The sequence below is a fragment of the Notamacropus eugenii genome, chromosome 1 (assembly GCF_028372415.1).
Source record: "Notamacropus eugenii isolate mMacEug1 chromosome 1, mMacEug1.pri_v2, whole genome shotgun sequence".
Lineage (NCBI taxonomy): Eukaryota > Metazoa > Chordata > Mammalia > Diprotodontia > Macropodidae > Notamacropus > Notamacropus eugenii.
The window spans coordinates 312716914-312744619 of record NC_092872.1 but is presented as its reverse complement, the minus strand read 5'-3'; the positions used below and the strand labels follow the sequence as shown (position 1 = coordinate 312744619).

Sequence of the window (27706 nt, the reverse complement as noted above, 5' to 3'; positions counted from 1 at the left end):
CCAATGAGGAGGCAGGAGAGCCATCTATCCAGAAAAATCCTACCAGCTAACTAGCAGGCCCAAGTCTTCTAGGAATATGAGATACAGTAGTAGGACCCCTCTTGAATCACAGCCAAAAAACTTTCAAAAGTTTTCTAGTGTGGCCTTACTGACTAAGAGTCCATGAGGGAGTCACAGCTTTGGAGTCTCAGTTTTTTCACTGGTAGATGGGGATAATATGCCCATCAATCTTTTAGGACTGTTATGATTGCGTGTGCATGGGTTTGTGTGTGTGTGTGTATGTGTACACACACACACATATACATATCTATGAGAATATATTATATATGAGCTTTGCAAACTTTGAAGCTCTAGATAAATGTCAGTTATTATTTTTATCATTACTTTGGACTTCACTGTGGAAAGAGCGTGGTGGTATAGCATCATTCAGCTTGGAGGCTGGTGGTGGGGCTGGGCAGAGGCAAGAAGAAGAGCTGGGTATACAAAGAAGGGCCACTTCTTTGAGTTAACTGACAAGGGTGGGGAAATCGTCTTTTCTGGTTTAAAAGACTTTTAGAGCTGACTACTTCAACAGAGGCAGGGGGGAGGAGGAAAATAAAGCTCTTCTGAAACGCACCCCCCCTTCCCAGCTGTTCCAGGTCGTCATCTTTGAGAAACAACAGACCTCACAAAACACAAGAAATTCTTCCTCATGAAGCCACGGTCCCTCTTCCTCCACAGCAGAAAGAATTATGGCTCAGTGAAGCTCACTCCAAGGTGCTCCTTGGAACCTCCCTCCCTCTTAATTCCCAACCTATAAGACTGCTCAGACTTCCAGCTTCATCCCCTTCATGGTGGGTGATGTAAATGACATCCAAATCAGTTTATACTTACCTAGCTGAGATGGACCCAAGTCACTAAACAACTGTAAGCAAAGATACTACAATAGAGTGTCAGAAAGTTCCAAGGAAAGAGTTCCCTCAGAAAAGCCAGGAGGCAGTCCCAAGAACTGCTGGGAGTCAGGGAATAGTCCCAAGCAGTGGGTGGGTTGGAAAAGGTTCCAGTCTGTTAGCACCTTTGTTAGAAATGGACTTCATTTAACGAAATATGAAGTGTGGCCTTAAATGGTACCTGACTGAAACAGGCCTCCCAGAATCCTACATAGACAGAATCAGAAATAGCCCTAGAACACAGATTTCAGTGTATTTTGTTTGTAAAGTAGAGGCAGTTTGGTGGGGACAGAATACTGGAATTGTGGTAAGACTTGACTCAAACTAACTGTGTGACCCTGGACCATTCACTTAACTTTTGGGAGTCTCAGGCATCTCTCTTTGAAACTATAAATTATCGATGGGGTATTTGCATTTTTCCAGGATGGAGAAAGCTCCCACGTCACTGTAATCATAGGTCCTTGACTTACTGTTGTATGTATAAAAGAGGAAGAAAGAATAGAGGCCAAGTTGGGGTAGGGTGGGGATATGAAAGTCTAAACGGGCCCCTATATTTAATCCTAGAGCTGTATTCCACTGTACTAAGTTCTCTCCTTACAAAGGGCTCCCTAGTCAGAAGCCTTCAGCCTAGATATAGATAGAGTTCTTGGAGGAATGGAAGGTACTGGCCAAACATAAGCAACCTCCCAACATAGCTCAGGGTCTGTCTTCCCAGGCATGGAGGACAATTATTATTGCTACAAATAAGCATAGGCCATCGTGAGTCATTAGCATCAAAGGAGGAAGAATGGACTAGGGGAATAGGAAGTGCTCACCCAAGGTGAAGGATGATTCACTCTCTAGCTCAAATGTAGCCACCTCTGGGGCAGGGAAGGCATGAAAACCAGAAGTACCTTTCCTCTAGAGAAGTCTGGGGATTTCCAGTAGTATACCAGGGCCAACGATTTGTAATGCAGCACAGGGCTCATGGAGTAAGCAGATGGGGCTTCCATTTCTAGGTTTCTAGGCTAGGGTAGGGAAATGGGTCAAATGGAAGGAAAAAGGGGGAGCTTAGTGACAGACCTGGTGTGACCTGGGTAGTATGACATACTAGAAAGAACTCCTAAGTTTGGAATCGGAAGGTGTGGGTTCAAGTTTCAGCTCTACCATTAGTCACTTAAAATGAACTGTTGGGTGAGATGACTCAAGGTCCCTTTCAACTCTAAATCCAATTGTAAAGATGGTTGATCAAGGGAGCTGCTGATCAATCTGATAGCTAGCCCAATCAAACTGATGAAATTACAGGGTGAGGATCTGAATCAGAAGAGCACCTCCTATAGTGGTATTTATGTGCTCTAGTCCCTCACCAAGAAGACACAGGGCACTCCACAGGGACTGCAGCTGCCTCTAAGATGACTGGTGCCTGAGAGTCAGAGAGGACAGTCTCTTTCCAGAAGAGACTTCATGGCATTTATTGGTGAGCTAAGATGCCAATTGAGCCTTTTGGGAAACACTCTCTTTTGGATTTCCAGACTAAAATGCAACATGGTGGGGGAAGGGGAAAGTAGGAAAAGAGATTTCTCCTCTCCCCACTCCCCACAAGAAGAAAATATTAATTGCAGCAAACAATTTCTGTTTACCCTAGCAAGACTAAAAAGTCCTTGCCTGCCTTTTTTTTTTTTTTCTGAGCTCAGGTCAGAGACTAGAGATCTTGAGAATGGATATTTCCAGCCTTGGGGGTTACCTTGCACATAATCCTGAGATAGAGAGTTTCCAAGTTCTGGGGTTCCCAATCAAGAGATCCTGAGTTTCATAGATTTTCTCAGTGCATGCAATTTGAAAAGGACAGTCGTAAAATTGGAAGACGAAAGTCATGTTACATGGACTAAGAGATCTGGACATTGTCAATCCTAAGTAATATTGCTAGGAATTGCTTGGATTGTGGTAGAAAGTAAGTGGGGGGTGGTGTTTGTTAAGCAGCCTCAAAATGCCTGTACCTTCAGGGAAGTAGGACACTATATGAGTGCTATATCCCTATCTGTAGTAGGGCTCTGCTGATAGCCTTTTTATGTATTTTTATTAAAATTATCAAAATGTATCTTGTGCATTTTTTTTGAGGTGGAGGAAATAAAGACAGTCTCATACCTATACTGGACATAGGGTACCTTTGAAGAAGTAGAGATACTATTACCCGCACGTGGGGACACTTAAAACACAAGCCATACCTAAGCTTTATTCAGGAGATCTACCTCAGAGGTGGGGTAGAAAGTCAAAGGGCGATAAGGACCTCTTTGGGGTCAGCCCCCAGGATGAATCTAGTCCCTGTGAACCCAGAGTCTTTGGAGAGAGACCTGGGGCACAGGGTATACTATGATTCCTGTGGGTGGCATTAATAGTGACTCAGCACCAGGTCATAACTATATGAAGGCTGGGTAGTTGGTAGGACAGCATTTGTAAAGTCTGTGGCTAAAGGAATTAAATGCTCCTCTCTAGTCACTATAGGCAGCCTGCCACAGGGACTAATCCAGGAGTCAGGAAAACCTAGGTTAAAAGTCTTTCCTCTGACACATATTAGAAAATGGGCCATAGGCAAATCAATTTCTCAGTGCCTTAGGAAATGTTCTAAGACTGAACTATAGATGAGTTGCATCATTTCAACATTGGCAGTTCCCAATGTTGTTGAAATCACAGGTCCAACCTCACTACCCCTCAACCCGGAAAGCAATTGGTTTTCTATGTCCTTGGGAGAAGGGGGGGTTATTGTGTACAGGGGAGTGATTATTTTTCAGTTAGGATTAATCCCTATATTTGGAGAGCCTATCCAGGAAGCAAAAACTCAGAACTTTTTATTTCATTGGTTTGAGTCCAAGATAACAGTAAAAGAGAAAAGAGAGTTGTTCCCTAAATTAATCCCTCCAAGCTATTTTATTCCACTTCCCTCCCCCTCCTTCTCCCTCAACCTCCAAACTCTGTCCCACCTGTGAGCAATACTGTCTGTACAGACTGGGCAGGACAGCAAGGAAGAGGAGTTTCTTCCTACAGTTGGTAGTCTTGGCATTTTTTAATGATTTATAAAAAGGGATGGTGCTAATTTCGACCTAAATGTCCTGGAATAGTCAAGAAACACTGTACCACAGGGCCTAGTAGGGTTAATTAACCCCTTTGTGCTGGTTGGGAGTGCTGGGAGTGAGCTAGGATGAAGCATTCACCTGTCCACTGCCAGCAATGGACACTTCACAGGAGTTGAAGAGCAACTGGGGAGGGGGACTAAAATCATGCCTCCAAAGAGTGCAGCAATACTGAATGAGTGAATTCAAAGAGAGAGCCCTGTTGGTGGGGACAAGAGGGCTAGGAGTGGCAGCCCTGAGAAGGTAACACGGAGTTGGGGGCTGTGATAAATGAAGTCCAGCACCAAGTTCTGAGCCTGCTCCCATCTGAACATTCTAAAGGATCTCCTAAGCCTAAAATGTTACCTCTCTCAAACTCTGGTTTCCTTAAGCAGAATCTTAACCTCTCTCTCCCTCTCTCTCTGTCTCTCAAACTCTGCTCCTTTCCCCCTCTCCCCACAATCTTTATTTGGGAAATCTCTCAGAAATTCTTCCAGGTCACAAGACACTGTAGGCCCTGTTGGGCCCAATCCTCACATGAGTTCAGTGGGTGATCAGCCTCCAGCAAGACTGTTAGAGAGGTTGCTATGAGAAGGGAGAAGGGGGCCAGCACCAGGGGACACTGTCACAAGCCCCGCGGACATGATGCCAGATGCTTTCACAGTAGACAGTTTGGGAGAGAAGATGCTGCCTGTGTAGTCTCCCTAGGATGTATGGCAAATGAGCAAAATACAAAGATGGGAAGGGGGAGGGGAAGGGAGAGAAGATTTCTCAGGTTTCTATCTCTGGGAATTTTTGTGTTGGCTTGTAAGGGGAGGAGACAAGAAAGGCAGGTCACTCTTAGCTGAAAAATAAAAGAAGAGGGTAGAGGGGAAAAAGGGGGAAACTCCACGGAGCACTTGAGGATTAAGTTCTTCAAAAGTCCAAGTTTAGTGGGGATCCAGCACCAGTGTGCCCCAGAAAACACCAAGAAAGCAGCTTCGGGGCTACAGGGAGGGGACAGCAGGTAGGGCCTCTGCCTCCATCTCCTGTGCAGGCAGACCAAGGCTGCCAAGCTGTCTCTTAGCCACAGCCAAGTTCCTTTTAGTCCTTCAGCTCCTTGGGCCCCGTGGGAGGTATTGGTTGCAAGCAAGCACCTGAATACTGCCTAATGGAACAAGCTAACTGCTAATCTCACCCAGACCAAAGGGCAGTGGTGGGCATGGGGAGAAGGAGCCCAAGAAGATGTGGGTGTGGGAGGCCCGAGAGGCCTTCCCACCTGTCACCCAGTTTTTAAAATCACACAGTCAGTGCACTGGGATACTGTTTTTCAAAGTCATCACTGTAATCAGTCTCAGGAATTCTGCTGTTCTCCTCTGAGCTAGGGAGTTATTCACATACATGTCCCCCACCCCCATCCCCACGTAGCTCTGTTCCTTTCACTTCTAACAAACACATGTACACACACACATACACACATTCTACTCTGGTGAGGATGGTAATGGTGTGTGGGTGCAGATTTTGTGTGTATGTATGTGTGTATGTATTGATACAGTGGGCATAGAATGGAGAGGCTGTCCATAATAAGGAAGGGCAGCTCCTCCCATTTGGTTTTTGTTCATGGGTTGATCAAGAAAGCCCCAGGGCCACTGTCCATGCACGGGTCCACTCCTCAGTCTGTCTTGACATGGCCATTAGCCAGAGCCAGTGAGGCAGTAGGTCCACTAGGCTCAGCATGCTGTTCAAAACGAAGACGGAGGGTGTTGCGGATAATAAACTGTTCCATGATGAGGGCGGCACAGAACCAGGGCACAGCATACTCCAGGGTGATGAGACCCATGAAGTCAAAGTCAAACTGGGAGTAGTCCCAGGGGCAGGCATTAAACTGGCGAAGGATATAGCCCGTGGTGAACTCCCATAGGTATGTCCAGAGGGTATAGATGAGGCAACGGACCAGGATGTGACAACGGCCTCGCAGGCGCAGGTACATCTTCTCCACGATAAGGATTGAGGTGCCGTAAATGAAGAGGGCCCAGACACTGGTGACACCCGGAAATTTCCAATTAAAGTTCACCACAAACTCCCAGGCAGCCGTGAACATCACCTCGCAGAAGTAGCCATGGATGGCGTAGAGGTACCAGCGAGACAGTGCTGTTAGGGGCTCCGCAGAGGCCATGTTGCCTCCTCACAGTCCCCAGCCCAAACGCTAAGAGTACAACAAAGGAGACAAATCAGGGTGACAGAAACAGCAATCACAGGAATTCAATGAATAGGTCAATCAGCCCTCCCTTCCTAACATAGCCAGTTCTCAAGTCATTGCCTTATTATCCAACATGGGGGTGATCTAAGTTCTCTGTTTCTCCTTCTGCTCTCAATGACCACCTCATAGTCACAGAATCATAGAAATTTAGGGCTAGGATGGACCTTAGAGTCTAATATAGTCTAATCCCCTTATTAATTATATTTTAACTTTAAAGAATCCTTGATTTAATTTTTAAATTGATAGTTTGTTTTTTAGTTGCTTACATTTCCAAATATATGCCTCTCCCATCCCAGAAAACCCTTCCTTATAATAACAAAGAAAGGGGGAAAAAGAAGTCTGGTAAAACTAAACAGCCTATCAACTTCATCTGAGCATATCTACAGTGTATCAAATCTAGAGTCCCTCAGAGCTACAAAGAAGGGAGGGGAGAACATTTTGTCTTCTCCTCTTCAGGTCAAATTTGATAATTAGAATTACACAGCCCAACCCATTTATTTTAAAGATGAAGAAACTGAAATTCAGAGTTAAAGGGACTTACCCAAAAGTCACACAGATGATTAATGGCAGAGCCAGTAGAACCCAGGTCCCCAGGTCTTTTGACTCCCAATCCAGAGCTTTTTCCACTGAGCTATGATGCTTGTCTCAGGAGTTGTCTGGTGCCATTTTGGGGGAATATTTTACCACTCATTAGCAAGGGCAGATATGGATAATATATATGAAAGTGCTTTGAAAACTCTAAGGTGCTATTATAAATGTAAGGAATGAGTATTATGGATGGAAGGAAGAGAAGAAATCAAAGTTAGCTGTCTTAATACTGTAGGGATTCATAGAGATGATAAGACAAAGGAATCTGCATGGACCCTGCCCTCATTGAAAGTCTTTAATTGAAGGTTGGATGACTAATTTGTGAGGATTATGTTCTAGGGTATTTCCATGCAGAAATGGATGGTTTCTGAGGTATCTTCCAACTCCAAGAATCTGCCTCTATTGTATAGATGCAGAAGTTCCCAGACTTTGTTGGTTCACAGTGTCCTTAGCGTCTAATTGTTTTCAAAAGAAATCCCTTACCAGTTTCATTTATTAAGTAGCTAGGTTGAAAACTTTAAAGTATCCCATAGTGCCCCTGTGAGTTTACTACTGCATTTTGACATGGTGCAGCATATGGTTTGGGAACCATGGATGTAATGGAAAGAACAATGAATTAGAAGGCAGGAGCTCTGGATCCTAATTCAACTCTGGACCCTACTAGCTGTATAATCAGGAGCAAGAAACTTTCCTTCTCTGGATCTCAGTTTCCTCATTTGTAAAATGAGGACAATGTCTTAGGATCAGAGGTACTTAACTTGGGGGCTGTGATATAGTTTTGATTGATAGATTAAATAGGTAGATAATTGTATTTTAGTCTAATTATTTTCTTTTATAATCTTACATATTTTATTTTAGGCATCTTAAGTCATTATTCCAAGGGGGGGGGGGCATCAACTTCACCAGATTGCCGAAGAAGTCTTTGACACACAAAAAAGTCAAGAACCCCTGTCCTAGATGATTGCTAAGATTCTTTTCCAACTCCAATGTTGTTATTCTGCGGGTATATTTTTAAAAAGGGGAAACTTCTCAAAGCTCATTCTGTTTCTTATAAACTCCAGTAAACACACTGCTTGGGGGAAGTTTAAAGATACCAGCTAATTTTCATTTTCTATGTTCCTCCTCTAGTATCAATAAGGCAGCTAAATGGTACAGTGGATAGAGCGTTGGAGTAAGACAGACCTGAGTTCAAATCCCAGCCTCAGACACTTACTAGCTGTGACCCTGGCTATATCACTTATCCTTTGTCTACCTTTGTTTCCTCAAAAGTAAAATGGGGATGATAATAGCATCTACCTCCAGAAATGTTTTGAGGATCAAATGAGATAATATTTTTAAAGCACTTAGCAGAGTGCCTGGTACATAGTAGGTATTTAGTAAATGTTCTATTCATCCCTTTCTTCCTCCCTTTAATAATCCATGAACAAGTTGCACTGGTCCATCAATAGATTACACTGCATGCTACATGTGTTCCCTCACTCTTCATGTCCCTTGGTCACTCTCTAACTTTATTTTAACCTGGGGTCAACATGACTCCTTCAAGCATTTCTGCAACAATTTCTGATTTCTGAACGCTTCAAAATGAAGTCTTCCTTTACATTTATCTACCACAGCCAAGTCATGTAGGTATTAGTACCCAGTTTCAAGATGGCCTCAGCTTAAATTGGTTGAAAGATTATTAGACATATGAGGTATGAAAATTAAGAGATCAAAAATAGGAGGACTTCTTTTGTTTTCCTTTCTCATCCCTAATTGCCTCCCTACTCTATTTTGCTTAACTCTGTTTTTTTTATCATGTATGGTTTTCTTTTTTTTATGTGGGAGCCATGATAGCCAAAGATATAGAGTCAGGATGACTTGGGTTCAAGTCCTGCTTCTGACATGGTTCTTTTTTGATATACTTTTGACACAGTGACTCAGTTCCCTAGGCTTGTCTCTAAAAGGTGGCACAGTGGATAGAGAGCCAGACCTGGAGTCAGGAAGACTCAAGTTCAAATCCAGCCTCAGACATTTACTAGCTGTGTGTGACCCTGGGCAAGCCACTTAACCTTGTTTGCATTAGTTTCCTGATCTGTAAAATGAGCTAGAGGAAGAAATCACAAACAGCTCCAGTATCTTTGCCAAGAAAACCCCAAATGGGTCATGAAGAGTCAGACACAACCGAAACAAATGACCAACAATAAAGTCTTTGAAACTGTAAGCTGCAGATGAATTGCTAACCTTTAACAGTGGAGGAAGTTTCTATAATGGGAATTCCCAATACTCATAAAGTCACAGATCCGGACAAAAAAAATGATGTCATCTCTGTAACTGTAGCTGTGCCCCCATCCTATCCATCTCCTAGTTCAAGCCCTGTTAACACCCTAAAAATCTTCCTGTTCTTGCTATGATGATTTCTGCTTCCTCTAAGCAGAACTCAATTAAACATATAGTTAATAAATACCTAATATATGCAGAATTCAATGATGAGCCCTGAGAAAATACTATAATACTTGTGGTACTTCATCTATATGAGGGAGCTGCCAGCATGAGAACTCTCTCTACCAATACAGATCATAGATTGACAATCCATCTATATAACTTAGTAGGCAAATCTCTGCAAGTTTTCTGAGACACGTAGGGGTTATATAACTGGCTCAGGGTCAAAAAGTTAGTATGTGTCATGGAATGGATTACAATCAGGTTTTTCTGATTCTAAGTTCAGCTCTTTATTCAATTTACAATGAAAAAAAAAGATGATATTTGTAATTTGTTCTGGTTGGGAGTAACCAGATATTTTTATCTAAAATAGTCAGCAGAGAAGTAGCATGGCATAACAGATAAGAGATCTGGCCTCAGAATCAGGAAAACCTGAGTTCCAGGCCTTACTCTGATATACATTGGCTGTGTGACTCTAGGCCTAGGGCTGGTGAGCTATGGCCAAGGGCGAAATCCAACTCCTCACCTATTTTTTGTACATCAGAGAGTTAAAACATTTTCTTTTTTTCTTTTCTTCTTTCCTTTCTTCTCTTTCTGTCTTTTTTCTTCCTTCCTTTCTTTCACATTTTTAAATATGATAAAACTTTTCTTAAAAAAATGTAAAAGCATTTTTAGTTTTCTACTCTTACAAAAAAAACAGGTGATGGCTAGATTTGACCTCTTCCTCTGTAGCATGCCAACCCTTTTTGTTGTTCAGTAGGTCCAACTTTTCATGACCCCATTTGGGGTTTTCTTGGCAAAAATACTGGAGTAGTTTGCCATTTCCTTCTCCAGATCATTTTATGGATGAGCAAACTGAGCGAAATGGGGTTAAATGACTTGCCCAGGGTCACATAGCTAGTAAGTATCTGAGACCGGATTTGAACTCAGGAAGATGAAGTCTTCCTTACTTCAGGTCTGGTACTCTACCCACTGCTGCTCAGTCCTTACTCAAGAAAAATTATTTAATCTCTTAGTATTCCAAGCAACTCTCTAAGACTATATAAGTTGAATAGCAGCTATAGATCTATACTGATAGTTTCCTCATTGGGAATTCCCTGTACTATCTACCTGGTTCCAACCAATGCCCTTCCCAACACACCAGAGCTGTTTTGTATGTGCTTCGAGTATACCTGTTGATGCATGTTGTCTCCTCATTAGAATACCGCCCTGTGAGCAGAAATTGTTTTATATTTGTCTTTGTATCTTGAGGTCATAGCACAATGCCTGACACATAGTAGGAACTTAATAAATATTCATCAACTCATACAATCAAAATCACGGGTCTAGTTCAAAAAAGGAAATCAAAATAAATGAAACAATCCAAAAATAATGATGATGATACTGCCTCACATTTGTGCACTGCTTTGTGATGACCAGTATTATCTCTGGCCCCTCACAGCCACCTTGTGAAGAAGGTGTCCCTAGGCCTATTCTTGTAAAATGTTACAGAGAGAAAACAAAGAGAAAAAGAAAAACCTTAGAGAGATCAAGACCTCAACCCCTTTGATTTACAGATGAGGTCAATCACAGAGGTAAAAAGAGCCAGGACTAGATTTTAGGTATCTTGAGTGGATTCCTAGTTTATTCTCCTAGCAAGGTGGCACAGTGATTAAGATACTAGATCTGAAATTGGGAAGACCTGAATTAAAATCCAGCCTCAGCCACTTCCTAGTGGAGTGACCCTGGGCAAATCACTTATCCTGTCTGCCTCAGCTTCTTCATCTGTAAAATGGGCATAGGAATAACATATAAAGAGCAAATCTGACCATGTTACACACACACACACACACACACACACACATGCATACACACACGTGCACACACAGAGTCAATAAACTCCATGGGCTTGCCTATCAACCCTATGATCAAATATAAAATCCTGTTTGGCACTCAAAGCCTTTTACAACTTGCCTTTCCCCACCCTCCACTCCCAACATCTCAGATCTTTCTAGTTTTCTTACATCTTACACCTCCCCTTGCACCGTTCTTTAGATCAGTCATACTACCCTTCTTTCCGTCCTCAAATAAGACTGTGTCTCTAGTTTGGCATTTTTACTGGGGATCACCCATGCCTCTCCTGCCTATCTCTACTTCCTGGCTTCGTTCAGATCTCAGTTAAAATTCCACTTTCTGCAAGATACCTTTCCCAATCTCCCTTGATTCTAGTGCCTTCCCTCTGTTGATTATTTCCAAGTTATCCTGTAACGAACTTATTTGTACATGGTTGCTCACATGTTGTTTTCTCCATTGGACCGTGAGCTCCTTGAGAGCAGGGACTAGGCTGGCCTTTTTTTTTAACCTTTGTATTTTCCCTATTTTTTTTAAACCTTTCTTTGTATTCTTAGTACTTAGCATACTGCCTGGCACATAGTAGGTGCTTAATAAATGTTTATTGATTGACTGAGCTTCCTCTCAGGATTGTTGTGAGGACAAAATGAGATAATATGAGGAATAGAATTATATCAAAGCTGACCCTCTCTTCAATCAATGTTGCCTAAGGCTCAGTGTTGCTACAGCAACAGGAGACTAATGCAGTCTTCCACCTCTGGAGCCAACTGTACTGTAAGGCAGCACCTGGACTCTACGATTTTATCAGAGATGCTCATGGACCTGGCCTTCCTGAGTAAGCCTCCAGTTTACCTAATGCTGCCTTCAAAGTCTCTAGACAACCATCCTGTAACAATAGGCTAGCCATGCTGTGTCTTCTATTAGATTGTAAACTTGTTCTTATTTTTGTATTTATATGCTGAGTGGCCTAGCAGGATTGTAAGCACTTAATAAATGCTTGTTGATTGAGTAAAGAAAATGATCCCATCATCTAGCGGGAGAAAGAAAACACTGTAGATGAGAACAAATGCAATTTTCGAGCCCTTGAGTGATGGGTGTGGAAAGGTTTCACTAAACGGGGCAGGCTTTTAAGAGTTCCTTTTAGAATTGGGCAGAAGAGATAGACTAGACCCTTGAGCTGGCCTGGAGAGAAGTGAGGATCCTGTAATTTGATCATTATTCTTGGTACTGGACAAACCAACAAGGAAAAGGATTTACCAAGAGGCATTTGCCTCCAGCTGAGAATATAAAAAAGAGGAAAAACAGACAGTAATAAGGTCAAGAGACCAGAACAAATATGCCAAAAATGGTTTCCCCAGACCAGAAAAGTGATTTCTTAGGCAGTACAAGAAAGGGAATGAGGAAGAGAATTCAGAACCCAAGATTATACCCAAAAAAAAGGAGCAATTCTAGGGCACAGACTCATAAAGAAATCAAGATAATAAAAGGTCCCCAGAGCACCAGGTAGGAGGAATGGTCCTGGTGGCCAGATTGTTAAAGGAAGGTTAAGAAATTGCTTGGGGAGAGGAGGTGGTCTGGGAAAGGGTAGAGGTTTCTATTTCCTTTCTCTCCAAGTAGGCAACTCCTGAACACAGTAAGAAACCAATAGTCACACAGATAGTCTCAAGTTCCCACTGGGCTTCAGCTGCATCTATATTCATCTTCTACTTCTCAGCTGACCAATCCAATGGACTTTTCTTTTCAATTTAAGAGAACTGACACATTTGGCACCTTGGGCATGGGGGATCTGGCCTAGGAACTCTTACTGGACTGGATGCCAGATGCTAAGTGCTATATACAATGACTGCCTTCATTCAGCTAAAAACTCTACCCTTATTTGATCTTTGAAAAATAAAATTGTCCTCTGACCAGTCAAGCATTGCTGATTGTCCCCACTTTGTTCCCCAACTTCCTAGGGGTGTCCAAGAGCAGATGAGACACAGAAATATCAACCTTCAGAGCCTTTGAGGGTTTCCTTCCAAGATCAGAGGAGTTGTAGTATTTGGGTAAGGGAGAGTAAGAGATTTCTAATGGAGAAAAGAAATACATAGCAAAGGAAAATAAGCAGATGAGAAAAGGTGGAAAGAAAGAATGGGATGAAAAACAGGCCTGATTTTAGTTTCTAAGAGAAGAAGATGGGACAGAATGGTGTTGTTTTTCAGCGGTGTCCAACTCTTCATGACTGCATTTGGGATTTTCTTGGCAAAGATACGGGAATGGTTTTCTATTTACTTCTCCAGCTCATTTTACAGATTTACAGAACTGAGGCAAACAGGGTTAAAGTGATTTGCCCAGGGTCATATAGCTAGTAGGTGTCACATTTGAACTCAGATCTTCCTGCCTCCAGGTCTAGGGCTCTATCCACTGTACCATCTAGCAGCCCAGAGAATGGAATAGGTGGGGACCAAATGGACTCATTGGATAACTACATCCTAATTTCAGAGGATGACCACCTTAGAGGTGGGAGAGATTTAAAGACCAGGCTGAGGTCAGAGGGTTGAAGATCAGGGAGAGAAGACTGAAGTAGTATCACTGTCATCTGTGATAGCATAGGGCTCCTAGCTAGACTGGGGAGTTAGGGGTGAGGGAAGGGCAGGCTTGTTTGAATTTTTAATTTAGACCTGTTAATAAACCATATGAACTGTGCTTGAACCCTAAGCTACAGGGAGACCATTCCCACTCTGTGTCAGGGTTTATTATATCCCAGACCCCTGCCCTTAGTTTTCTACCCAGGTTGACCCCAATTGGGTTGATCCTTCCTAGAGAGAGACACACTTATTCTGAGAACTCAGCAGCATCTGGGCTCCATGAAGGATGACAAACACAGAATGGGGGGAGGAGAAGGAAGGGATAAGAAGAAAAAAAAAAAAAGAATCAGGGACCATGAACATGGGGTGTGCGCTTCAGTGAGCAGCACTCAAATTCAAGGACCTCTCCCATGAAGGGGAAAGGAAGGGCTTGGAGTTCAAAGTGCCATTGTAGGATCAGGTGAATTATTGCCTCTACAGCACAGAAGATGAAGGGAGAGGACTGGTTGTACTTAGGAGTTTCCCATCTTAATGGTCCTTGAGTACTCTCACCTGATGCCTTTTTCTGGCATTTGGCTATTACATCACCTAGGAGATGAGGTATTGTTTGGATCACATGCATAGGTTAGTGGAGCTGGGATAGAGCAGGTGACTGAAAGTGACCAGAAGGCCACTGGCATAAAAGTGAGGCTGAAACCAGGGAGAAACACCTTTCCTCTCTTTCAACAAAATGATCTCAATTCATGACAGGTCTGGTTGCCTCCCTCTTCTCCCTAAAAGGATGGGGCATCACTATCAGATCACTTATTTGGAATCTCTGTCACCAAACAAGCCAATATTGCTTTAAAAAGAGCAGGGGTATGGTTTTCTTTACCCCCCTCCCATTCAGCTCAGGTCAGCAAAACCTTCAATCACCTCCCATTCGTTTCAGTTCTTACCCTCCCTATCTTGAGGCACCCAAATAGCCCCAGTTCCATGCTTTAGGGATGTATAGTCTTTCCAGGTGGAGGTCACAGGAGAGGAGAAAGCTCTGGAGACATGGGGTGGAGTTTCTCTGTAGGTTGTAGAATGGGGTGAGATGCTTCTCAATCTGAGAAGCAACAGCTTACTTGAATGTCCCCTGTGGTTTCTGAGACTTGACCAAGCACAGGGAGAGTATCTGGCCATTTAGGCTAGATGAGAAAAAAATATACATGGTCATCTTAGTCACAGAAGATGGGCAGGTGAAGGGAAACAGAATCATAGAACTTCAAAGATAGATGGGACTCTAGGAGCTATCTAACTCAACTCATTCCTGAAGAATCTCTCTACAACCTACCCAGCGATTGACTTCTTCCAGTCTTTGCTTGAAAACTTCTAGTGAAGGGAAAATCACTATCTATTGAGGCAGCCCACCTGTGGTTTTGGAAAGGATGGTCCAGGTGTCATAAAGAGTTGAGTAGCCCTCCAACATGGCTGTCATTCTCCAGACTTATAGGAAAATTCCTCTACAGGCAGCACTCCCTATTTTACCATTAAGTTCCTTTCCCCAATTCAGTGAATCAGGACTACTGAGGTTTCATATGTGGGTTAAGTTCCTGTTTCCAAGAGGCTAGGGTTGGGAGGTAGGGAAGGAAGTGGATCAGGAAGCAAGAAGGGTATTATTTACACTTCTGGGTGAATGATTAATGAAACATGGAATTAGGTTTTAATGAGACTTCTCTGTCTCTCCTAGAGGCTAAATTTTTATAGGTTTCAGATGAGATCCCTTCAGAGAACAAAGGTCCTTACACTCAGGACTAAGTGTGCTAAATATACACAGGTTTCCGTGAGCTAAATACACTCAGCCCTTTCTTCCCTGTTGTCAAATACAGACACACAGACACAGACACACAGACACACAGACACACACACACACACACACACCACACAAACAGATGACCATGACCCTATGCATTCAAGAGGCCACACACCAGGACACCCCTCCAATGCACTTGCAGCTCACAGAATATTTCAGGAAAGCTCTGGTGGTTTGTATCAAGCCTCAGCTGATGATATCCCAGAGAAGACAGAGTGAGCTGCCTTTTGGGTTGCCAAGGGGCAGACTGGCAGCAGCGTGAGAGGGGAGGTTATTAAGGGGAATCATGGACTAAGCATAACCAACTGCTGAACAAAGGACCTCCAAGGGCATATTTGGCTTTTGGGGTCCTAGAGCCACCAAAAAAACAAAGCTGAGGACTCAAGAGTTGGAGTCATCCCTGAAATACGATGAAGGTATATCATACCACTTTACTTGTTCCACTCCCTACTTTGAGACACAAAAGTCATGGCCATACCATGTTTTAAGGAATGAGATATTTTAATCAGAGCCTGGGGTAGAACAAGGTACCTTGGATGTAGACAGTCTGGGCACCAATTAAGGGGCCAGCCCAGATAACCTATCCTTTCATGAGAAAACTGCCACAGACTTTGAGTTGATTATCCCTGCCTAAGACCTTTCCTTCTTCTCAGATATAGGATGCCTATAAGATACTACATGCAAAAATGTGGTCCCTTTTCAGAGTCATCCAGGTAAAAGAAATTATTTTCTAACATCCAGAACTATGGATCACTGCAGCTACAAAAAACCCCTGAGAGATCCTACAGAGACAAATTTGATTATATAATGTCTGATCAAGAGTAAAAAGTAATTAAGATTCTGACACTAGGTTTTAAGCTCTCATTTACAAGTAGGAATCCTCACCTTTGGGTCTGCTTGAAGCTGGGTCTAGGTGTTTGACTTTATTTGAGATTCCCAAAGTCACTCATTTCTAGACTTAGAATATTCCTATATTTCACCTGGGTCCAACTGCTTCCCAGCCTCTGAGGTGGAAGAGGTACAAGGGCCCCCTCATTCATCATGTATTGGTTCTATGGGTGGCAGAATCAGACAGACCTAGAACTCAGAACATCTAACCACCCCGTGGCTGGTTCAGACTAGCGGGGCCCAAATGGCAATGTTTAACAGACAAGATGGAGATAGATGCCTCAACAAGGACTGTAACATACTCACTTATCTCACACTTGAATACTCTGCACAGAAGAGACATCAGGATCACTGTCCAGGAGTGTCTTGGGTCAGTCTTCTTCGTAGTAGGAAACTGGGGTGTGGTGCCATCCTCAGTAGAATGGGCAAGCATCAGCCCCAGGATTCAGAAGTTCCTTGGTTATTGCAAGTATGTGGGCTCCATGGGACTCTGGGAACAAAAGCAGAGACCTCCGTTTACCTTTTAGGCTGTTCTAGTTGCTCCTTTGCTCCCCAGAGTAAAATTATTCCCAGTTCCAGGCGGTTGGGTCAGCTGGAAAGACAGGGCCACAAATTTGCAATATATTCCAGACTCCCAGCTTCCCTATCCTTAGCAAGGCCTCTTCCCTGGAATTTCTCAGTCCCTTTTCTCCCACCCTGTTCTGTTGTCTGGTTGCCAGGGAGGTCAGAGGGTTAGGACAGGATTTTTCTAAGTATTCCATAGACAGAGCCCTAAGATTCCACAGAAACTTGCCAAAGTTCCATTGGTATTTCCCAAACAGAGTTAGTTCGTATGGGCTTTTGCACAATTATTTTAAATTTGAGTAAAGAGATTATTTCTAAATATATCTCCTTTCTCTTCTGTCTCTGTTCATGTCCCTATCTCACCTTGCCTCATAGACCGCAAGCTCCTAGAACAAGGTTCTTAACCTTTTTTGTGTGTCCTGGACCACACTGTCAGTCTGTTTAAGACTACAGTGCCCTTCTCAGGATTATGTTTTTAAATGCTTAAAATAAAATACATAAGATTACAAAGGAAACAAGTTATATTAAAATAGTTATGAAAACTTTTAATAAATTTACAGATCCTACTTAAGAACCCCTTCCTTTCACCCCCCATTATGTAAAGAGAACAGGCATTATATATTAGGCAGTTATATTGTACATTGTAGCACTGAAGTCAGGAAGTCCTGAATCAGGACTGAATTCAGACACATACAAGCTGTCTGACTCTGGGCAAGTCACTTAACTTCCCTCTCCTTCTGTTTCCTCAATTGAAAAATGGAGGTGATAATAGCACCCACCTCCCAGGATTGTTGTGAGGATCAAATGAGATGATATTTATCAAACACGTTGCAAACCATAAAGTGCTATACAAATGGTAGGTATTGTTATTATATGTAATATAATATATAAAATAATATATTATGTGATATGATATATCTTTATATCCTCAGCTCCTAGCAGTGTCTTGCTAGAGACACCAAGAGAAACTTGATAATGTTTAAGGAATGAATAAATCTCCCAATTATAATCTCATTCTCTCCCTGCACTTGTGCCCAAGTACTATCAAGGGTCCTGTCAGAAAGCAAATAGTAAGTGCTGACAGCTATAATGGAGAATTAATATATTTTAAAATTGAGAACTAGAAAAATAATGCCATAAAGAAGTCAAGAAATTGTATTATTATCTCCATGACCTACACTTTCAGACTGTTTATTTTTTCAGACCCACCCTCCTTCATATGAGCTATAAATAGGCATATGTTATACTTATAATATATATACATACATTTTTTGCTTTATTATCATTTGTCTTAAAAGAAGCAGCCTAACATAGCCAATATAGGGTCTTAGAGTAAGGAAGATCTTGGTTCAAGTCCTGATTCTCATTCATATGTGTATATGTGTGTGTGTGTGTTTGTGTGTGTGCATGCATGTATGTTTGTCCTTCGTTGCCAAAGAAGACCATGCCATCAGAGAAATAATGACTGACTTCCACTTGACTTTGTTTTGAGTAAGGGAGGGCTGTGCAGGTCACCAGCCTCACCTCCAGAGCCATCTGAATCCAGTGACCAGATATTCATCAGGATGACTGGAGATGACCCAGGATGAGGCAATTGGGGTTAAGTGACTTGCCCAAGGTCACACAGCTAGGGAGTGTCAAGTGTCTGAGGTGAGATTTGAACTCAGGTCTTCCTGACTCCTGCACTGGTACTCTTTCCACTGCACCACCTAGCTGCCCCATTTCTCACACATATGAGCAGAGGGAAAGTCACTTGATATGAATTATCAATCTAGATCCATATAGGAAACTTCCACATCAGGAAGGATAAGGGAACAAGTGTTTCTTAAGTGTCTACTACGTGCTAGGCATTGCTACCTAGGTATTTTACGATTATTGACTCATTTGAGCTTCCCACATCAGTGCAGTTACAGGCTGGACCCTCACCCCTCCACACTCAACACTTGTCATTTATATTTGTACCTTACTAATTGATGAAGTTACTATAGTTTGTTTTTTAAGTAATATGAAATTTCTGTGACTTCTCTCTTTCCCTCTTTCCCTTTGAGATTATCTCCAGCTTACCCAGTATATAGCTTTTGTTCATAGTTGTTTATATCTTGTCTCCTCCAATTAGATTGTGAGTTCCTTGAGGGCAGAAACTAATTTTGCCTTTTTAAAATATCCCCAGAACTTGGCACAGTATCTGGCACATAGTAGGTGCTTGGTAAATGCTTGCTGACTTGACTCAGAAAGGTTTGGAAGTCCCTGAGCTTCAGGACTGTACTAAAGAGACCAAAGTTGCAGATTCAGTTCCTACATGGACCAATAAAAGTCTTTAATACCAGCTGCTTTTCTAAAGCCTGGCTGCATATAGGGTCTTTGGAAAGTTGGCCCCATTTGTGTCCAAATGGCCACAAGGGCTTTGCAGATATGGTGAGCAGGGTGGACTGTAGAAGAGCTGCTCCATGCCTCCACAACTACTGTCCATATTTCTCTGGCTTCAACTTGGAAGGATGGTGATTAAAAAAAAAAATGCACAACTATATCTGATCTATACTCTTGGCAGAATGAAGGACTAGCTGAGGTCCTTGAAAGAAGTTTCTGTGCTATTTCCAGAGGAAGCAATTCTAGGACACTGCTCAAGGTCCTTCTTCACCTATTAAAATGAGGGACATTAGACTAGGTGACCTCTAACAGTCTATGGCTACCAGCTACCTCCTTGAGTGACCTCTTCTGAGATACCCAGAGGGAAAAGGGAGGGGGAAAGACTGGAGAAGGGAAGAGGGAAGGAAATGGAGAGGTAAAGAGAGAGAGAAATTCAGAGAGAAGTCTCCAGGTCTCCTGTTGTTCCCAAGTTCCCTTTCACCCGATTAGTGAAAATGGCCCTAGGGCTATCCAGTGGTCTTGGAGCTGTCCAGCAGATAAGGCCTGGTAGGATGGATGGTAGAATGTTAATGCCTCCCAATACCTTCCTTTACAGAAGGCAGAGGCTAGACTTTTGCTCATTCCATTCTACATCTACCATTCTGCCTGGTCTCCCTTAGTCCCTCCCTTCCTGCTCATGCTTTTCTGCCTCCTTCTGTGTGAAGTCTCCCTCTACTAGATAGTGAAGTCCTTGAGGACAGGGACTGTCTTTGTCTTTATTAATTATATCTCCAGCACTTAGCACAGTGCCCTGCACTTAGGAGACCCTTCATATATATCAATTAAATTGATTTGGATGGCCTTGGGCTGTCCAGTGGGATAAAACAGCAACAAAAAAGTCATCCATCATGACCTATCTGGCCACTGGGGAGGATGCAGGAAAAGATACGGTCTGTACACTTTTACTCTCATAATAAGATCATTTTTTTCACCTTTGCCTCCTCCATAATCAGGACCCACTCTGTACCCAGTCTGGACAGCGACTCTCTGCCTCCCTTGACCCATCCCCACACATACCTCCAGCTTGGTTCTGAGACCAGATTTTGCTTTATGAACATGGAAGGAGGAAGGTGCATATCCTGGATATATTCCACTCATGCCCTCCCTGCTGTTCACTGGCACTGCCCCCACTCCTTGAGGCCTTGGCATGCCACATCTGCTGTAAGAGCCAGGAACCACCAATATGAAACAGAAACTGAGGGGCCACATCCTGTGAGTGAAGCCCTCTGGGATCTGTAGTCTACCTACTCGGAGAGGTGGCTGTAACAGAGAATCAATTCAGCAAACATTTATTGGGCACAGTTTTTGTGTTTAAGGCTGTTAAACATAATAGGACTCAAGGAGACAAAGGTAGAAAGGCTGGTGGCTAGAATACCCGGTCTGGGTTCAGATCCTGCCTCTGCCACTTACCAGCTGGGCAGCCCTAGACATTTCACTTAATGTCTCTGCATTTCAGATTCTCTTAACCTATCTATGGTTAGAGACAATTGGATGTCAACTGAGTCGGTGGAGGGAGTTGCCGCACTGACAAAATCTAATTCTTTGACTAGTGATATTTGTGCAAGGCACAGAGCTAGGCTCTAGAGATCAACAAATCCAAAAGGTTCACTTAAGGTGCTCTTAATTGAACTGGGAAAGGAAAGAAGTAGGGAGGAAGGAAAGAAGGAGGGAAAGAGGGAAGGGAAGAAGTATGGGAGGGAAGGGAGGAAGCAAAGAAAGAACGAAGGAAGGAGGACAAGAAGAAGGAAGAAAAAAGGAAGGAGAGAGGAAGGAAGACAGGAAACGGAGGAAAAGTGAGAAGGGAAAGAAAAGAGGGAAAGGAGAGAAAGGAAGCAAAGAGAGGAAAGGAATGGGGAGGAAGGAAAGAAAAAAAGGTGACATGGAAGGAAGGAAGCATTTATTAAGTGCCAACTGTGTGCCAGGTACTGTGTGCCTGAGAGAGGCAGATGAGGCTTCAAGAAATTTCATCTCAACTTTTACCTCACTCAAAGACCTCAAGAAGTTTTGCCTCAGGAACTTTCACCTAATGAACTTTTACCGCACAGACTTTCATCTGCAGAACAGCAGACGAGTCAGGGAAGACTGAAGGACCACCTGCTGTTTCTGGTAGTCACAGCTAGAGGTGCTGACCAGATAAGATCCCCGGCTGTGACTGTGGGTGAGTGAGGGACCTCAGGGAAGAATACTATTTTCAGGACAGCATGACTGGGATTTAGGGGAGGAAGAGGAGTCCCTGAAGTTGAGCCCTTGGACAGAATTCAAAAAGCAACAGTAAGAAGGAGCTGAGTCCGAGGGTAACATGACCTTCAACTTGGGATTAAAACTTGATTATAATAATATTAAGCTGCTAAACATAAAATAAGATAAATTAAAAATAAAAATGAGTTAAGCAAAGGAAAAAAGAAACCAACTGTGGATAGCTACTTTGGTGTAAAAGAAGATCTTGGTTCATATTCAGAGGAAGATAGTGAGGTTAAAAAAAAGCCACTCCTACCCTGAAGAGTAACATGGTCACAAGACCAAAAAGAAATCTTGGAAGCATATAAAAAGGAATTTAAAAACCAAATAAGAGAGGAGGAAAAATTAGAAAAAAATGAGAGAGAATGAAGAAAAATTTTTTAAAAAGCAATACAAGAAAATTATGAAAAGAAAGTTAACCAATTAGAAAAGGAGAAAAAAAATCTTAAGGAAGAAAATAACTCCTTGAAAACTAGAATTGGGCAACTGGAATCAAATGATGTTATAAGACCCCAAGATATAATAAAAACTAGAAACAACAGAAGAAAATATGAATAGAAAAACAAGTGATCAGGAGAACAGAAAAAGAGGAGACAATATGAGAACTGTCAGACTACCTGGAAGTTATGATAAAAAAAAGAATCTAGATACAATATTGTAGAAATTATTAAGGAAAATTGCTCTGAAGTTCTAGAATAGGAAGGTAAGGTAGAAATAGAAAAAAATTCAGTGATCACCACCTGAAAGAAATCCTAGGAAGAAAACTTACATAGCCAAGTTTCAAAATTCTCAGGCTAAAGAGAAAATATTACAAGCAACAAGAAAAAAAACCATTTAAATACTGCAGGAAAACAATTTCACAAGACCTAGCAGCTTCTATATTAAAAGACCATAGGTCTTGGAACATTATATTTCAAAGAGCAAAGGAGCTAGGGTTGCATCCAAGAATAACTTATCCAGCAAAACTGAGTTATTCTGAATGAAAAAAAGCAACAGACATTTGATGAACTGAAAGACTTTCAGGTATTTGTATCAAAAAGACCAGAGCTCAATCAAAAATTCAATATAAAAAAAAGAAGAAATATAAAGAAATCATTAAAGACTTGAAGGCACTGTTAAAGGTTAAACTGTTTACTTATGCAACATGAAAATGTTATCAGTATTCTTAAAATTGTGATCATTACTAAAGTAGTTTGAAAGAAAGGTTGTGACTTAGTTGTGTAAGATGAGGAGATTCTAAAAAACAAAACTGAGTAGGATAAGGTAAAAAGAAACAATTATCTAATAAAAACAGTGTGAAAGGAAGAACGAATATAGAGGAAATAGGTGGGGGTGGAGGGCCGGCAATGTTGGAACCTCATTCTCATCTGGGTTGAAAAGTAAAGTGTACATCTGAAGAGGTTTAGAAATCTTTGAACTTCTAGAGAGGCTCTAGAAAAACTGGCGGATTGGGCTGCAGAAGGACTTCCAAAGGGAATACAGAATGAGATCAAGAGGATGACCTCTAGGGAGAAGCAAGACAGGATATGCATATTTGGGTGTCATTTGCATAAATGTGATTGTTGTTCAGTTGTGTCTGATTCTGTGGACCATCCTGTCCATGGTTTATTTGACAAAGATACCGAAGTATTTTGTCATTTCCTTTTCCAGTAGATTAAGGCAAATAGAGGTTAAGTGACTTGCCCAGGGTCACACAGATATTAAGTATCTGAGGCCAAATTTGAACTCAGGTCTTCTTGTCTCTAGGTCCAGTGCTCTATCCACTGAGTCATCTAGCTGCCTCCCTAAAGGTGATAGCTGAAGTCAAAAGATCTCCAAGGGAGCGAAACTATTGAGAGAAGAGGGAACCATCAAATTAGAAATTCAAGAGGTCACTGAAGACTCTGCAGACATGGAAAATCTACTTGGGGGACAGGGAAAATGTCAAGAGGCTTTGACTTACCGACCAATATGCTTGGCTCCAGAAACAAAGTGTGGAGTGGGTAATGTTTCTGAGGGATGTCTTTGTCTCTAACCTAAGACTCAATTGATCTTTAAGGCTCCTGGAAGAAGATTGACTTTATTGGAAAAAAAAAAACAACACCCCTCTGTCTCTCTGTCTCTCTTTGTCTCTCTCTGTCTCTCTCTGTCTCTCTCTCTCTCTCTGTCTCTCCATCTCTGTCTCTCTCTCTGTCTCTGTCTGTCTGTCTGTCTGTCTCTGCTACTTATTTAGTTTCAAATTCTCTTTCTCCCTCCACCCCCTCCCCTCCCCACTGAGAAGGCGAGAAATATCATACCCATTGTGCAAGGGAAGTCAAACCCAGTAACATTTGAGTTTGTTGTGTTCACCTAAAGTGTGACCTAGCACTCCATCCCACTTGGTGGTGGCAGCATCCCATCTAAACCTCATTTCTATGTGCAGCCTTCTCCAGGGATGGAGGGCAGAGCTCAGAAATGAAGGACACATCAACAGCTAGAAGTCATATCAGCAGGACCCATCACTGCAGCTCAGACTTCCTCTTAGATATCCACTATTTCCCAGCTCTCAAAAGCTATGGGACCTCACGGAGCACACAATTCACCCAGGAAAAACTCTGACACTTTACCCAGCCTCCTGACTGCCCTCTCCAGAAACACGGTAGCCAGGGTCACATACCACACCAAAGAACACCGAAAGGAAAGCCAGGACACCACAGCTGAGCCGTTGCAAGCTCCTTACCTGCTGTCTACTTCCTTATTCTGATATACTACACTTCTCAACTGGTGCCTATGTTGGGCGGTCCTGAGCAGGGAACAGATCAGCGCGAGGCAGATTTAAATACCTGCTCCAGCCCTCCTCCAGATGGGTGGAGCTCCCAATGTCCATTCCTGGTGCACGGTCCCAGCTGAGGTTCTCTGCCCTTCTGCTTGTTACTAACCTGTACTTAGTTTTCCGTCCTTGCCTCTGATGTAGTCCATTTAAACAATTTTACCAAATATTTGTGTTAGTTCTTTCACCTTCTCTCTCCTGCAGATTGCAAAATCATTGAAATACCTTTTGGGGGGATCTGAAGGGAAGATAAATAAAAGGAAACATTGTAAGTATTTCTTAATACTTAAGAAAGTATTCTTAAATACTTAAGAAAGTACTCTCAAATACTTAAGAAAATATTCTTAAATTTTTAAGTATTAAATACACAGGAGGCAGCCTTACATAGTGTAGTCAGAAAGTATTTAGTAAGCACCTACGAAATGCCAGGCCCTCTGCCAAGCACTTTACAAATATTATCTCATGTGATCCACACAACAACTCTTCGATATAGGTACTAGTATTATTCCCATTTTACAGCTGAGGAAACTGAGGCAGACATAGGTTAAGTGCCTTGATCAGTCACACAACCAGAAAGTATCTGAAGTTGGATTTGAACTTAGGTCTTGACTCCAGACCCAGTGCTCTATTCACTTCACCACCTATATGACATGTAGTCAAGAAGAATTGGGTATGAATTCCACCTCTTACACTGCATTACCATGGAAAAATCACTTTACTTCTGAGCCTCAGTTTCCCCATTTGTAAAATGAGGGTAATATTACATAGGTATTATTAATATTAATGTTGTAATGTATCGTACAGGGCTATTTTGAATCTCAAATGAGATCATGTACATGTATATAGAGCCTGAAAGGCTCTAGAAATGCCAATTATTATTCTATTTATAGAATTCATTTTGGATGATATCTCCACAATATTAAGGAGAAATTAGAAACACTCAGGGCTCCTCCCTGTAGGAAGATTAATCCAGATATTGTACGAAAGATGGCCTGGATAAGGAAGGGATTGGTTTGAGGAACACAAATTAGGAAACTATGACAAATGCCTAGATAACCAAAGAAGAGATGAGGAAATTTGGGTATTGGGGGTACAGAAGGGTACGTATGGCACTAGGCATGGTTGCAGTGTTGTCTGGTTTTGTTTAATTCTGTTTTCCTTTGTTGAAAAGTGGGGATGGAATATTCAGAAATTATTGTAAAAAAGGTATCAATAAAATATTCATTTTAAAACTATCCAGGGAAGAGATACTGTGGGGTTGAAACAGAAGAGTGGCCATGTGAATAGAAAGAAGAAAGTTTTTGCAAGACATATTGCTACAGGACCTGGAAACTAATTGGATGTAGAAGGTGAAAGACCAGGAAGAGCCAAAGATGTTTGGGGGTTAAGGTACTGAGAAATTGGAATTGCCATCACTAGAAGTGGAGAAGTTGGAAGGAAGGACAGGTTTCAGGGGGAAAAGATGGGTTCACCTTTGGACATGCTGAATTTGACATGCTGTTAGCGGGGGAGATAAATGTAAGGCAGTTAAAAATTGGAACTCAGGAGACAGAACAATGTAGAATATATGAATTGAGCACATGATAGAGAAAAATCATCAGAATCTTCCACAAAACGCATTTCTCAGAGATAGATTCTGAGACAAAGAGAGACAGACACAGAGAAAAGAGAGAGAGAAATAGAGAGGAGGGAAAGAGAGGGAGGGAGAAAGGAAGGTAGGGAAGGAGAAGGAGAAGGAGAAGGAGGGAGAGAGACAGAAGGAGACAGACAGGGAGAGACAGAGAGGGATGCTGAGCTGGTAGGATCATTAGTTTGACCTAAACTGGCATTTTTTTATGTTTCCAAAACTCCATGGTAGACAGAATAGTCTCACATACTCTGTTGTTGAGTTGTTTTTTAGCTATAACCTACTCTGCATGATCCCATTTGGGATTTTCTTGGCAGAGATACTGGAGTTGATTGACATTCCTTCTTAACCTCATTTTACAGATGAGGAAACTGTGGCAAACAGGATTAACTGACTCATCCAGGGTCACACAGCTACTAAGTGTGTGAGGCCAGATTTGAACTCAGGAAGATGAGTCTTCCTGACTCCAACGCAGGTGCTCTCTATCCACAGTACCACTTAATATACACTATAGATAATTAATAAACCTCAATATATGATGGTTTAGTACTTTCTTTGCTTATGAGAGGAGGAAGATAGATAAAGTACAATCAGACTTCTCTAACCCAATTTTTTGAACACCTATTAACTGCATGAAAAGGTGACAGAAGGGATAAAGGGAGTAAGGTCAAAAGGAAAAATCAAAACTGGTGTAGAAGGACCTGTTTTCTCATGGAAAGATTTGTCTGTAAAGATTCCCTGGCATTATGACACAGCTCTTGCCTGGGTGAAGTGCTGACCTCATGTATGGATTGTGAAAATAATAAGTAATCACTCTCTTAATTATTACAACACGCTTGCATGTTGAGTAAATATCTAATTATCACACATGACAAAATCATTTTCCTAAGGGACTTAATCAGCAGCTGCTGGTGAGAAATTCTTTCTGCCTCAATCCTTATAGCACAGAGCACTGGCGCAGAAGTCAGAGCATCTGAGTTCAAATCCTATTTGTCACGGTAACTACCTATTTGATGTCAGGCAAACCACTTTACCTCACCGGGACTCAGTTTCCTCCTCTGTAAAATAAAGGATTTGGATTAGATGACCTCTGAAGTCTCCTCTAGCTCTACATCTAAGATCCTATGATGTTTCTCTTCCACTTAGGACTATCTATGGTAAACTAAGCTATGTAATTGATTCTTTCTTATCTGAACTATTATAAAAATTAAAAAAACATTCTCTAAGCCCCTAGAATCTGAGAACTGAGAGAGCCAGGGATTTGTTAGAAAGTCTTTTGGAAATAAGTTTACACTGCCCTTTCTTTCTCTTACTTTCCCCTTAACTCCTTTTTTTTTTTCTTCCCAGAAACAAAAATTGGGCATCCAGTCTAGAGTAAAAGGAGATCCAAGTATACAATGGAGAGGTTCTTGGCTTATTTGGATCAATTCTCTCATTTTGTAGATGAAGAGACAGCTCCAGAGAGATAATTTGCCCAAGGTCACACAGTAAGCAGATCCAGAATTTGAATCCAGGTCTTTTGACTTCAGATTCATCCTATCACCAAAAAAAAAAAAGTACTTCACAAACAAATTTCATAACTAACAAAAGCTAGGAATGGATTAAGTTCAGTTAAAAACACTTTTTAAAAAAATAATAGCTGGCATGTATATAGCACTTTAAGGTCTGTGAAGTTATCTGGTTTGATTCTCACAACAACTC

At 41.9% G+C, this 27706-nt stretch overlaps 1 protein-coding gene across 14 annotated transcripts in view; it reads right to left on the bottom strand.

The window, feature by feature from the left end:
• Positions 1-3728: 3728 nt before the first annotated feature.
• Positions 3729-27706, bottom strand: part of TMEM229B (transmembrane protein 229B) — a 112794-nt gene continuing 88816 nt past the window's right edge. For 4 of the 14 annotated variants that reach the window (XM_072629538.1, XM_072629534.1, XM_072629537.1 and 1 more), the window contains exons 2-6: positions 24488-24616; positions 23533-23632; positions 16689-16872; positions 6796-6910; positions 3729-6200 (exon numbers count right to left, since the gene is read on the bottom strand). In XM_072629538.1, the coding sequence (XP_072485639.1) occupies positions 5667-6170 (504 nt within the window). In that variant the 5' untranslated portion in view covers positions 6171-6200; positions 6796-6910; positions 16689-16872; positions 23533-23632; positions 24488-24616 and the 3' untranslated portion in view covers positions 3729-5666. Of the gene's footprint in view, positions 6201-6795; positions 6911-16688; positions 16873-20369; positions 20511-23532; positions 23633-24225; positions 24245-24288; positions 24617-27706 lie in introns of those variants that run through there. The other 10 variants (XM_072629535.1, XM_072629532.1, XM_072629539.1 and 7 more) reach the window with 10 other exon arrangements.